The sequence below is a fragment of the Schistocerca nitens genome, chromosome 7 (genome assembly GCF_023898315.1).
Source record: "Schistocerca nitens isolate TAMUIC-IGC-003100 chromosome 7, iqSchNite1.1, whole genome shotgun sequence".
NCBI lineage: Eukaryota > Metazoa > Arthropoda > Insecta > Orthoptera > Acrididae > Schistocerca > Schistocerca nitens.
Window position 1 is genome coordinate 120,098,635 of NC_064620.1, and position 15,214 is coordinate 120,113,848.

Here is a 15,214-nt window from a genome sequence, read left to right on the forward strand (position 1 = left end):
TTGAGGTGACGGAGTCCCACCTCTAATTGACAAACCAGGGACTCCTAAGATACGACTCGGCAAACAAATGGTAACGAGATGGGGTGATATTAATGTCAATGGGGGTTACTCTGGGAAGAAGGTAGACCTGGCAGAGGCTGCAAGTAAGATGGGGTTGGACGTTTTAACTGTTATGTTAGTGACATTCGGGTAAGTGGTGAGAAAGAAGAGGAAGTGGGAGAATACAAGGTCTACCTGTCAGGAGTCAAAGCAGGAATAGCACAATGGGGTATAGGGCTTTACATCAGGAATGAAATGGAACCCAGCGTAGTTGCAATAAGGTATGTAAACGAACGACTGATGTGGATACATTTGTAAGTGTCTAGCAAGAAAATTAGGATTGTGTCAGTATATTTGCATTGTGAAGGGACAGATCAAGATAAGATGGATAGTTTTTATGACGCACTCAATGATGTAGTTGTTAGAGTAAAGGACAAGGACAGTGTTCTGCTCATGGGTGATTTTAACGCCAGGATTGGAAATCGAACAGAAGGGTATGAAGAGGTTATGGGTAAATTTGGAGAGGATATGGAGGCCAACAGGAACGGGAAACAACTCTTGGATCTCTGTGCCAGTATGGGCTTAGTAATCACAAACTCCTTTTTTAAACATAAGAACATTCACCAGTATACTTGGGAAGGCAGGGAACCAGATCTGTCATTGACTATATAATAACAGATCAGGAAGGCTGTGAGGGACACACGTGTATTCAGGGGATTCTTTGATGGCACTGATCACTATTTAATCTGCAGTGAAATTGGTATTGTGAGGCCGAAAGTGCAGGAGGTCAGGTCCATATGCAGGAGGATAAGAATGGAGAAACTTCAGGATCAGGAAATCAGGCACAACTACATAACAGTGATCTCAGAAAGGTACCAGTTAGTTGAATGTAGTCAATTACAGTCATTGGAAAAGGAATGGACAAGGTACAGGGACACAGTACTAGAAGTGGCTAAAGAATGTCTTGGAGCAGTAGTGTGTAAAGGTAGGATGAAGCAAACAGCTTGGTGGAATGACACAGTCAAGGCAGCCTGTAAAAGGAAAATAAGGTGCATCAAAAATGGCTTTGTACTAGAACTCAAGTAGACAGAGAAAGTTATGTTGAAGAAAGAAACAAAGCCAAACAGATAATTGCAGCATCCAAGAAGAAATCTTGGGAAGACTTTGGAAACAGGTTGGAGGCTTTGGGTCAAGCTGCTGGAAAATCATCCTGGAGTATAATTAGCAGTCTTCAAAAGGGAGGTAAGAAGGAAATGACAAGTATTTTGGACAGGTCAGGAAAACTGCTGGTGAATCCTGTTGATGCCTTGGGCAGATGGAGGGAATATTTTGAAGAGTTGCTCAATGTAGGTGAAAATATGATCAGTAATGTTTCAGATTTCAATGTACAATGGGATAGGAATGATGATGGAAATAGGATCACATTTGAGGAAGTGGAGAAAATGGTCAATAGATTGCAGTACAATAAAGCGGCTGGGGTGGATAAAATTAAGTCGGAACTCGTCAAATCCAGTGGAATGTCAGGTCTTAAACGGCCACACAGGATAATTGAAATGGCGTGGGAGTCGGGAAAGGTTCTATCAGACTGGACGAAAGCAGTAATCACACCAATCTTTAAACATGGAAATAGAAAAATATTGTAACAACTAAAGAGGTATCTCTCTAATCGGCGTTGTGGGTAAAATCTTCTCAGGTATTGTTGAAATGAAAATGAGAGTATTAGTTGAGGACCAATTGGATGAAAATCAGTGTGGGTTTAGGCCTCTTAGAGGTTGTCAGGACCAGATCTTTAGCTTACGGCAAATAATCGAAAAGTGTTAAGAGTGGAACAGGGAATTGTATCTATGCTTTATATATCTAGAAAAGGCATATGTCTGGGTTTCTAGGAGGAAGTTGCTGTCTGTTCTACGAGATTATGGAATAGGAGGCAAACTTTTGCAAGCAATTAAGGGTCTTTACATAGATAGTCAGGCAGCAGTTAGAGTTGACGGTAAATTGAGTTCATGGTTCAGAGTAGTTTCAAAGGTAAGACAAAGCTGCGACCTGCCTCCACTGTTGTTCATATTATTTATGGATCATACGTTGAAAACAATAGACTGGTGGGTGAGATTAAGATATGTGAACACAAAATAAGCAGTCTTGCATATGCGGATGACTTAGTTGTGATGGCAGATTCGATTGAAAGTTTGCAAAGTAATATTTCAGAGCTAGATCAGAAATGTAAGGACCATGGTATGAAGATTAGCATCTCCAAAACGAAAGTAATGTCAGTGGGAAAGAAATATAAACGGATTGAGTGCCAAATAGGAGGAACAAAGTTAGAACAGGTGGACGGTTTCAAGTACGTAGGATGCATATTCTCACAGGATGGCAACATAGTGAAAGAACTGGAAGTGAGGTGTAGCAAAGCTAATGCAGTGAGTGCTCAGCTACAATCTACTCTCTTCTGCAAGAAGGAAGTCAGGTGCACTACACTTCATGAGGATTCTTCCAATAAATCTGTCTGTGCACCGTTCAATCTTTCGACCAACTTTGTTGTATGGGAGCGAAAGCTGGGTGGATTCAGGTTACCTTATCAACAAGGTTGAGGTTACGGATATGAAAGTAGCTAGGATGATTGCAGGTACTAGTAGATGGGAACAATGGCAGGAAGGTGTCCACAATGAGGAAATCAAAGAAAAACTGGGAATGAACTCTATAGATGTAGCAATCGGGGCAAACAGTCTTAGATGGTGGGGTCATGTTACATGCATGGGAGAAGCAAGGTTACCCAAGAGACTCATGGGTTCAGCAGTAGAGGGTAGGAGGAGTCGGGGTAGACCAAGGAGAAGGTACTGGATTCGGTTAAGAATGATTTAATGATTTTGAAGTAATAGGCTTAACATCAGAAGAGGCACCAATGTTAGAACTGAATAGGGAATCATGGAGGAATTTTATAAGGGGGACTATGCTCCAGACTGAACGCTGAAAGGCATAATCACTCTTAGATGATGATGATGATTTTGTTGCTGAGTGAAAGAAGTTATTTTGAAACTTTCATTCCATCTGAACATGATATACCGAGTACATTTTCCCATCTGGCCATTTCATCATCAGCCAGTTGACACCCACTGCTTGAGAAAGGCCTTCTCTAGACTTATTCATGCATTACAGTCGTCAGTTACAGGCACCCGTGTCGTTCCTGCGTGTTTTCTACTGTTACATACCCACCATCCTTAGCTCACTTCCTCTCCCTTTACTTAATCACCTGGAAGCCATCTACCATCTATTCACCTTATTACTCATCCTGCCCATCTGCCAACCTTTTACACATTATACCATATGATTTTATGGTTTGGGCATCCACAGCTTAGTTACATAATAGCAACATTTAATTTTTATTTAATAATTAAAGTCTTCTAAAAAAACTTCTGGTAGCCGCATTAACTGTTAATAGTTCATTACAGGATCATACATGATTGGTCTCATGAAGATTTAATCATGTCCTCAGGTTTATACGTATAACTAACATTGGGTCATTAAAGATATGTGGTCTCCCAGTGTTTGGGTGGTGTTTGAATTGTCAGAGCCACCTAAATTGGATGGTTACAAAATGAAACATCCAAAATTGCAGTTAGTAGCAGGCGCAGGCAGTGTACATGGGCACTGGGAGCCGTGTGTGTGGACCAATGCTGAAAACTCAAGAGATGACCACAAAAGTCCTGTGGTAGTGACATGACTATACCAGAAATAGGCAAAGCCACCAAACAGTCCAGTTGATATAGTGTTTTTAGAAGATTTTGATAGATTTTTAATTCTAAAAATATTTCTTTGTGGATTAGTAAACTGTATATGTGCTTAAATTAATAAAAGGAACATATTGGGCTTAAGCATACTCGAGCTACCAGTGAAATACCAATTTATATACAAAAGTATATTTTTTTTCCTCCTGTAGCACACAAGCTACTAGAATTACTTTTAAAATTGTCAGTAGCTGCATGTCATGAATGACATTTTATACATTTGTCCAAGATCAATTTTGTGCTCACCTTTTCGAGCCACTGTCAGTATATTGGTAAGTATTGTGGGTCCTCCTCCCACATTCCGCAACAATGAGAAATTTAGTGATAGATTATCACTGTACGCTAGACTATATAACTATTACTTAGACCGTTGGGTTTTGTGGGCATTGCAAATAAAAGTCTAGCTATTTAAGCATGTCTCAGTTGTCAGTCTTCCCGTATCTCTTTAGAGTTTTCCGGCCCCTCTCCTGTGCACCTTCTTCAGTGAGTCTTTATTGGGGAAAGGATGCTGTAGAAACTGCCTGAGCTGCAGCCACTAGATTGTTAGTTGGCAAGCCAAACGGTGGCAACCCGTAAGCTTTGGATTTAAAAAAAAGTTGAAATTCATTACTGTTAAAAGCTGGAAATCAGTAAACCTGCAGCACTGTTTGAACAATAGTTTTACTAGCCAGAAAATTGTTGCCATTCAGTTATTTTAAATGTTTTATATACCTGAGCTTTTAACATTTTTGTATTGTGTTCCTGTTATATTTGGCATAAATGCTCTACGAGAGGTCATGGTCATTTGGTTGCAATTTCATAATTCTGTTTGTCTCGACCTCAGTATTTTATTCACTTTATTGTCCATTGCGCATTACACCATTTTAAAATGTTCTAAAATGTAACAACATTATGAACAACAAAAAACAGAGTGAATCTGTTCACAGTACCTCGTCCAATTATTTTCATAACATGTAGTGCAAACTTTGGTTGCCTTCTTGTCAGTCTGTCTGTCCGGAACAAGTTTTGCAGTTGGTTTTAACCTAACTTCCTGATTTTAAACATAGCTCAAAACTGGATGATAGTGCAGTATTAATTTGATTTCTAGTCAGTCTATTAGGTAGAGGTGGGGGTGTTATGTTCGATATCTTGGGGGAGTGGGGGGGGGGGAGATGAGATGTGTGCAATATGTGTACACAAGTGAAGCTGCAGATAAAAAGCTAGCATGCATGCAAACACCCCCCCCCCCCCACACACACACACAGAGCATAAAATAAGCAGACAAGTAGTCCTTGAAATTTTTAGTTTGTGCATTTGTAATTGCTATGACAATTCTTGTAAGATTAATAATGGAAAAATATGGGGCACATGCAATAGATAATAGTTAAGAGGAGAACTATTCATTCATCAGTTGTATATTGCATAAACCCAATGTTTCTCCATTATAAATCATACAAGTATTATCATAGCTATTTAAAACTGACAAGCACAAATTTCAAGGAGTATCTGTGTGAATGTTAGGAATCGAAATGGAGCTAGGAGAAATTATTTTATACTCGTTAGTGCCATTTAAAACATGTTATGTAAAAAAAATGTGAATAATTATTATTTATTTTGTATTTAGGCCGTGGCACTCGGTAAAAAGTGTGCAAATAAGGGAAAGGGCAAATTTGCATGAAGTTACTACATGCTACTCATAGAAATGTTTCTTAGGATCGACCATAAAAATTAGAAAAATAATTTCCAAAGTAATCGCTTCATTTCAAGTTGTAGGCAGTTATAAACGTGCTTTTCCCAATTGTCAGAAATTGGATCAGAACGTGTATAATTGAAGAATTATAGTACCATTCCTTGTCCACTCCTAGTCAAAAAAACGATTGAGATCATTATTAAATTCATTGTTACATGTTCTTATAATAAGTCTATAACAAACTATTCTTGTCGAACAATAGGAAACGGTTTCCATCCCTAGACTCTAATGTGTATACACACTTTCTGTGTTTTAAGCGTCTTTAGGCCCTAATTAATACTTCCTTGTGAGTGGTATGTACTGAAATCTTGTCCTTCTTTGTGGCATGATTTTCATCTCCGGATACTTCGCATGGTGTTAAGTGACAAACCTTTCATTTGCCCTGACCGTCGGTAGGAAGTGATTGACAGTGTGTTTCGTTATTTCTGAAAGCGCGTGGAAGTGTCTTTACAGGATCACAAATGTGTCAAGGATTTCGGCCACGTTTACACGTGGTCACAGTGTACCGTGGTTTAAGCTTTAGTGCTCGTGCTGTCTTGAATCTTCAAATCGTGATGGATGGTGCACAGGCTTCATTTCATAAGTTTTTAGATTGTTTTGCTTAACACGGAACTAAAGTCTCCCCTTGCACTGTTCTCAGCCGCCATTCTGTTGCGAGGTTTAGAATAATCTTGTTGCATTCAAAGCAACCATGCATTCTGCAGAGGTCGTGGCGGTGCAAAATAGGTCTATAATAGCGCTTTCAAACATTGCAAAGAACAGAGACAATTTGGTTGCCAATGTTAATTTTTCTGAAACAAGTCGTTACTCTTCTGGAGTTTTTCTGCGAATTATGGAAGCTTGACTTAAATTTATTGATTGTATGCCGCGGAAATGATTCACATCCACAGTAGCCTTTCCTATCCGCAGTTTGTCGGCTGTATAGGCACATATACCATACTTTTGTCCAAACGTACTTCGGTTAACTATTCAGATCCCAAAATTATATTGTCCCGTCTCCTAAATAGTATGAACAGCTCAAGAAAACTTTCTGGATGTATTGTCAAATAGTCCAATGTAGTTCTGCTTGAATTTAAAGATATCACGTCACTATTGTTAAACGAATATCTTCCTAACATTGCCCAAACTTCTCTCTCTTAGCAGCATTATTGCTTCTGATATCAGTAAGGTACGTCCTTGGAATACTGTTACGTTTAGCTGACGTGTATTTAATTTTAAAAATATGTATGAAGCTATGTTATAAAATCACGAGGAATGAAAGTATAGCGCACAATTGTGCAATACATTCGTCTGGCAACTCGTGACCATAATGAAAAGCCGCAATTCTCATTCTTTACTGTTTCATGCCCCCAGGATATAAAGGGAAAAGGTGCGCTTAGTTTCGTAAACACCACATTGGAAATGAGATGATGTCTAAAGACGCAATTTAAATTCCTTGCGTATTGTTAAGTCACTCGTAGGTATTATTCTCTGAAAACGCAGCCTCATAACTTAAACGATGAGTGTTTTTTGTGTGTGTGCGTCGCAGTGAGATTCGTTGGCGGACTACGCGCCTGGGTTGGAATGCCACCTCGACGTTCGCGTGTGCTGCGATACCATAAACCGACGTATACATGTGCAGGCGAGAGCAGTCCCCCTCCGACCGCCAGCCCCGCTCCTGGTCGATAGCGCACTGCATGCCTGACTTGGCCCCCCTCGTCTATGCGTTATGTATGCGCAGATACGGACGACGGATGCAGTGCTAACTTTCGGGGAATATTTGTACGAGATGCCACGTAGTGACGACTGATCTTTCTCGCAACATACGCGTTTTAAGGTTGCAAGAACTTGCAGACAAAATAATTAAAGTCAAAGGTTCTGAACAATCGTCAGAATTTCTCCACTGCCAGAAACTGCTATGCCTGATGATAACTAAAGTTAATCATACCCTGCAGCAAAGGTGACATCCTCGGGTAATGTTAATACAAGAAACTGTTGGTACAGTACTTAATTGTTCCCTAGACAACAGGCTGCAGTCCTGGGCAGGAAACCTTTTCTCCGGTAGGCATTCTATATATAATAATTGCATGCTCCAGAGTAGTTTTTTACTGTCTTTAATTGCGTAGGTTTTACATTTGTTCCGGCTGGAGCATTACTTCCCAATAGGGTAGATGAATTATAGATTCTCACTTATGTCCATTTAATGTCACTTTACACTTGCTAGCGTGACGAAAATCAGAAAAGCTTCCGTCTGTAACAATCGATGTTTTTGTTCGATTTTTGTGAGAAATTTTGGAGGTTTACCATTCTTGAACTACAACCGGACACAGATCGGTTAAAATTTCAGTGATACTTTCTCTAACGATGGCTAATATAATTGTTATATACAGCGACGAATGGTAAATAATTACTGCAACATTTGGCAGCCTTCAAGGCAAAGTTGGATGTTCTTGTGTAGCACAACAAGTGGAACTTTGACTTAGTTACTACTACTACTACTACTACTACTACTACTACTACTACCACCACCACTACTATTACAATTACTATTATTCATATAGTGATACAACAGACAATCTAATTAATAGTAGAATATTTCCATAATACTGATTAATTTTATCATTGTTCACAGATGAATCCTAACAGCCGTGTGCCTCCTCTCAGGAGTTCATCACAATATCCTCGTCATGTCAGTGCTAACCATGTACCCAGGCCAAATCCTCAGCCAAGATGGCCTGTCAATCACGTTCCATATGCCAAGGACTATAGGCAGTGCTACCAAAATGGGTAAATTATTTGTCTGAATATTGGAAATTCGTTTTTACGGCATCAGGGCATTCAGAGTGTTTATGCTGATGGCTGTTACTGGCCCTTAATGTCACTTAATGACAGTACACATTCTCCTGTAGATTGCAAATAATGATGTTGCTGTTCATTTAGAATCTGTAAAGTATGGCATGTTTCAGAATAGGATTAGGCTAATTGGGTCTGATTATATTAGAACAAGAAACCAGCTTTATACATTGAGCAGTTAATTGTAAAATGTCACCCTTGTCTCTCTCGTGATTCTGATGTTGCGATTCTCAAGACTTCACAGTAAATTAAAAACATAAATTTTACATATTCCACAAAACATATGACATGACTACCCAAGGTTAATGTTTGCAAACACTTGTCTCAGAACAATTTGACATGACTCTATAAAACTAAAAGTAATTCTATGTAATTTTGCTTCATGAGCATAATTATTTAATGTGCATTTTTATTTACTTTTAAAAGAAAAATAACAATTTCAATGATGTAATTTTTTGTTTGAAAATAATGTATTTGTAAGCATCATATATCACTTAAACATTTTAAGCCAGGCATAACATTATTCGTTGAGATTGAATAAAATGTTGAAAAGGCACATTCACTCGAGAAGACTGTAAAATTATAAGGAGATGAAATGGATGACTAGTATTTCATCACGGTCGTAGTGCACTTTTTACATAGCCTATATCTTCTTGGCACTGGAAATGTTTACTGTCATTCGCAGTTAGCAGGAAACTGCTGTCTTACTAATGATATTCAACATGGTATAGAATTAAGACCCGCCTGCTTTTATGAGTGCAATTGTTTGTCACTGGTCATATTGGGGCATGTTGTTGGATAGAGCTGACATATAATCAGTGGGAACTACGGTGAGTCTGTTGATTTAAAATACTGTTACATGACAATATTTCCTGACAAATAAGGGTCTGGCTTGTTCTTCTTCACCATCTCTCTGCCATAGAGCCTAGGAATGTGCAGCAAACTTTTGTGTCATGGATAAGGAGCAATTTGTGAATTTCAGACTGTGTAAGGATAGCTTCATCATTTTTGTCATCATATTTCACCTCGTACATCGCTATAGCTCTTAAAGTCAGCAGTTACACCCATGTTCATGTCAGTTGAAGTTTGTGGGAGACGAAAAAAGAAAAATCCTCATTTGCCACCATATACATACAGATAATAGATTACATAGGGATGAAATTAACCAGAAGTTGCAGAGTAGAGGAGGGAAACAAACAAGGAAATTGAGGAAGAGATAAGCATTGGAAAAATTTATACTGAATACTGATGGTGAACTGTCCCAATATCAACAGCAAGTGGATGGGGAAGAAATGAGTAAGATGTTATGCAGTCACTTTGACAGACCTCGAATGGTTATTTGACATAGATAAAAGCATATCATGTGAAGTATGTGATACACAATTATATTTCCAACAGTGCATTTCCATCACATTACTAAAGAAACAAACATTGGATAAGTGTCAACTTGTGAGATGATCAGATTTGTGTGTTCTACTTCCAATGTACTAAGTAGAGGTGTAAATACTGAACTGTAGGTGTACCAGATGGATACCTTGCCTCACTACAGAAGCAGGGTATTAGGATTAATTAAGACTGAGCACTCAGTAACCGGAAGAAAAATAAATCAAAATGAAAATACCCTCCCAATATTTTAGGGCCAAAAAAAGAGCCTTGTGGTACCATCATACTGTGGTGTCAAGATAAAAAAATAAAAATTAAATGCATTGGGACAGTTAAATAAGCTTGGTAATTGTTTATACTTCACATTCTATGGTCGTGTATGGAGTGATTCTGCATACTTTCCTTTTCTTAGAATAAAAAAAAAAAAAAACTAGAAAATGTCAAACAGTTTATAAGGGGTTTTGAGTATAATATAAGGGACAATCAAAAAGTTTCCATTTGAGGGTATTGCTGCAACTTAATGTAGTGTGACTCTGATGCCAGTATATAAGCACCAATATGTAGGCAAGGGATTAGTATGTCATCAGGTTGCCCCATATTCTGGGAATCAGGGAATTTCAAATGTGTCGGGGAAATTAAAAAGAATCTCGCTTTTGTCTCAGTAGGTGAAATGATTAGTTTACTGTGATGTCATGCATCGCTAATGGCCGGGTTCAGCTGAGTACATTCGCTACTTCCCTACTCCACCATTTCGATTCTCCTCTTCTTCACACCACTCCCCTCAGCTTGTAGTCAGTGCTGCCATCATTTCTTGGCACTAGCCTAGCAGCTGCTGACGAGAGGCACGGAGGTGTGAGTGATGGTTTATTTGGACCTGATCCTCGGAGACTAAATGCAGCGGCCGGAGATGGCGGGCATATGCGCACTAGTTGTGTGTGATTGATTGCCTGATGTTTGTGTGTGCTCTCGTCTTTCGACAGAGGCCATGGCCAGATATTTAGCTGTGAGAGTGTGAATATCTTTTCTACATGCCTGTCTGCCGCTCAGTGATCATCTTTACAATGAGTTGCTACCAGTCCTCAGTCTCACAGTATTAGCACAAGTTATCTGTTGCATGGATTGATTACCGCAGTCTCATTTCATCAACATGCTGTCTGTGACATGCCATACGAGTGGATTTCTGTGCCGGGACAAAATCACAGGTGATTCCTGCTGTTATCCCTCAACGAATCGGCCTGCCAATCTGAAGCCCATTGTATCCCACTAATGCATAGGCCCTGCCCATCGGATCTAGTTTCACCAATTTGTCTGCAGGCTGTGCCTATTTGTGCATGTCATAATGCGGCTGATTTTCGTGGGTTATCCATGGACCTCAGGAATTTGCTACTTTCCCACCGCAAGTATTTGCGCAGTGTGGTGTTTTATTGACATTTTATTTATTCTAGTACATTTTGGCACATCAAAAGTAGTTTATATATTAGGAAGTATGAACAATAAGAAGAAAACTGTGGGAATCGCTGGCGGTCTGTGCGCTATGTACTTGTATATTTCTCAAAAGAAAAAGCACTAAATATGTGTAAAACAATAGATATAACACATTGGGTTATAACCAACAATAACAAACATAGTAGAACCAACACTTTATTGGTAGTCATGTATAGTGTTGGTTTATATAACTCTTCCCTACCTTATGCACTTCTTTCAAGAGGGCTACTTCTTCTGAGGTTATTTCTGAAATCAGTGAAGGTGTTTTAAATCTTTCTTTCGAATCCAAGGAGATGCATACTTTTGTCCACAATTGCGTTTATTTTTTATTGAAATAAACAAGTGGTCTAAATGGAAACACACACACACACACACACACACACACACACACACACACACACCATTTGGCTTACTTTCTCCATCTGAGAACATTTTGTTACAAAATATGTTGATGTTAGTACTTAAGATTTTTGCTCTTGTCAGAAAACGCCATCTGCTTGGAAGTTTTTAGAGTTTTTCCTCGTTTTGCACTATTGTTTCTTGTATTGTAGCTGCAAAGATGGCTTTAAAATACCTTCAGTTATAAAGCAGCTACGTACAATATGGTCACATAAATGTTCCCCCCCCCCCCTCCCCCTCCCCCCTGAAAATTCCTTTTAAATTTTGTGTCTTAGTTTTTATAACAACACTGTGGTCCACAGTTGGAATACTGTCAAGGAATTTTTCTGTCGTCTCTTTGTACGCTCTGTTTTATATTCTTGTTTGTGTAATGTTCATGTGTCAGTTTTCATAAGCAAGGTACTTCTCAGTACAATTGTATGTTTTTCGATACTGTCATTGGTTCAGCCCCTTCGTTGTATTTGTATCAACTAGAACATGCTGTTTCTTGAAAACCACTCAAACAGAAATGGCGAATTTCGAGTAATAGCTACATTTCTCTTGTTTCCTTGTTAAAATTTACTTCCTTTGGCAAAACAAAGTGGAGTTTCCATGATGTCACCTTGCTAACATCCTAATGCACATGCAGTTGTGACAGAATCCTGAAACAGTGGTTCATTAAATGAGGAAATGTGGTCAGTTCAGGTCAAAAGTTTATGAAAAATCACATCTTTGATATAAGAACAAATGTGTAATTACTGAACGTGCCTTGTTACAAAGTCACACTAATTCTCATTCCAGCTGCTATCAGAGACTTAAAAAAATGCTCTTCATTCCATTACATAAGTACAGTTATTTGTATAATGCGGTAGATAAAAAATTCCACAAGCTTATCATGTAGAAAAATACTTATATATTTCTGTGTTACCATTTACCAAAATCTCATTCTGATAACTCGGACTTTTTATGAGGCCTGGGGGATGCTGTGAATATTTTATCCTTGCATTCTGTGAGTAGTCTCGAGGTCATGCCTCTGCAAACACACAGCCAGAGACTGCATGTATCAAAGAATTTGACGGAAATATCAGTGGCTCATCAGGAAGATCCGTTTTCTGCGTGGTATCTTGCCTTCGAAGGTGTGCCAGCTTTTGATTTTTGCCGAAGTGTTGTCAACCAACAATTTTCTATCCTCAATCAGGTGGCACCTCTTACAGTGTTCTAGTAGTATATCAAGGTGAAACCAACCAGTGCAAAATTCAATGCTGAATGGTTGGAGGTTTGAGGACATCAGGGCCCACAAGATGTCAGAATTCCAGGCGTATTGCACAGTATACAGAAAGTCTTTCACTCTCAGCCATGGGGAAGGAGCTAAGCACTCGAAGGCAGTCGGAGCAGTTAAGAATACAACTGACATTTGTCTTTTTCGTCAGTCCGTGGTAAATGAAGTGTGAAGAGTGTTAAGTGATGCATAGACTCTTAAAGGCAAAAGAAAACGGTGGAAAATCCAGCATGAATAGAACAATATTATGAAAAGGGTAGTTACTACTCACTGTATAGCGGAGTCACAGATAGGCACCACAAAAGACTGTTGCAAAGTGTGCTTGCTACCAACAAGGCCTTTGTTGAAACCCCCCCCCCACACACACACACACAGTGTCTAGCTTCAGGTGTGTGTGTGTGTGTGTGTGTGTGTGTGTGTGTGTGTGTTGTGTGTGTGTGTGGTGTGTGTGTGTGTGTGTGTGTGTGTGTGTTTTGACTATTTTTAACAAAGGCTTTGTTGCCCGAAAACTCACTTCCCAACAGTCTTTTTGTTCTGCCTGTCTGCAACTCTGTATCTCAGCTATACGGTGAGTAGCAACTATCCTTTTCATAATACTGATAGACTCTTAAAGGCTGCACATCATCTCACTGACCTTAAGGGGATTTTATTTTCAATGACTGCATTGTTTTTTCACCTTGCCATTTTAGTGATGTGTGTTAGACCATTGAAAGGGTTATTCCAATAATGCTTTAAAACCTAAGCAAGGAGAACAGTAATGGCAGGTGAGTTGGGAAATCTCACCAACAGAGTGGCGTTGAAAATCAACCAGAATTCTGTGGCCTTTCTGACATACCCTTGCACAGCTTGATGTAACCGTTGGCTTCCATTATGGAAACTTGCTACTGGTTTTTCAGCGAAGAGGGAGGATCGGCAAGGTATGCCTCAACACCGTGCTTTCCCGATGTTTTTGTGCTTCCTGCTTCCTCTTTAGACAAGAGGGTTGATTTCATTAATCCTTTCTTCATTGAACGTGCATTCTGAAACCAAATGTACCCATCTATTAACAACCCTGATGGCACATATCAGCCAACTCTCCTGATTTAGGCGGTAGACTCCAGATTTTCAGCTTTTTCTCCCACTTCCCAATTATTCCATTATTGCTCCTGATTTTTTACTTATGAGCAGAGGGTGTATACGGCCCGGGAGATCCGGGAAAAACTCGTGAATTTTTTAGAATTTCGGGATTTTTACTTGTTTTAGTTTTTCGTTAAATTTTTTTATGTTTGAAGTGTAAGAACTGATATGTTGACAAAGAACTTTAGCCCAGTACTGCTGAATAATATTGCAGCAATGAAACAAAACACAGAGAATAACACCAAAATAACACTTTAGTTGCATAGAAAATGGGTCATTTACACAGTGCACACAAAAGTTTACCTACACTGAAAAGTGTCAAAGGCTTTAGGTTGTATATTATGCAGTACGTTCATAAAAAATAATGTGCATTTGATGTGTGTGACGTCACATTTCTAACAGATCACTGGAAAATATTATGAATAGTGGCTTGAGAAGTGTTACTTTCAAAGTAAATTTCCACACAAGATGAATTATTTTACGTGTGAGAATGTGCAGTGAATTTCTTAAATCACAGGATGTTATAACTCTCATTCAAAATGTAACACTTGAGGATCAGCCATTTGAAAAATTTCGGGCCCAGAAGATAAGTCATTTATGCCATTATTTAAAATTTTACCGGCACATTTGTGTTTGGTATGGCTTAGTGTAACACACGCTTAATATGTTGTTGAGCAATGTCACAAGTCTCTTCATGCCAGAACACTTAGACTTTTCTATAGTATATAAAAGACGAAGTGTTCTGGCATGCGGAGCAATACCAGTTCGCTTCTTTTCTACTTTTTTTGCCAGTGAATTGTCTCTTTGTCTCCGAACAGCTCTAATGTTTACTACTGCTTCTTTCTAATTAAACATATAAATAGACAACAGAAGCCAGCACCAGTCAGGCGACAGGTAGCAGGACATCCGTACCTTGCTCTCGTACGAAATTAGTCCAGTTTCAGAGTGAAAACCTGTATCAAACGCAGCTACTATATTCCCTGCTCTAAAATTTGCTTTCAGCAAGGACGAGGCCCTTTTTTATTTTATTTATTAATTTATTTATTTTTTTACCTCTTCTGTTCCTCAGTTTTTCTGATTTTATTATTGTTTTTATTTAAATACAAAAGCTTGCGGTTTAATCATTGTTAAAAGATCTTCAGTTACTTTCTTTTGTTTTAGAATAATAAGAGATTTTTTCTGTAAAATATT

General features: G+C 38.8%; 1 protein-coding gene across 3 annotated transcripts in view; it reads left to right on the forward strand.

Annotated features, from left to right (window-relative positions):
* The window catches only part of LOC126195293 (RING finger protein 44-like), a 137,787-nt gene that overhangs the window by 7,122 nt on the left and 115,451 nt on the right, over window positions 1-15,214 (forward strand). For 2 of the 3 annotated variants that reach the window (XM_049933844.1, XM_049933842.1), the window contains exon 2: window positions 8,162-8,316. In XM_049933844.1, coding sequence (XP_049789801.1) covers window positions 8,162-8,316 — 155 coding nt within the window. Of the gene's footprint in view, window positions 1-7,499; window positions 7,591-8,161; window positions 8,317-15,214 lie in introns of those variants that run through there. The other variant, XM_049933843.1, reaches the window with a different exon arrangement.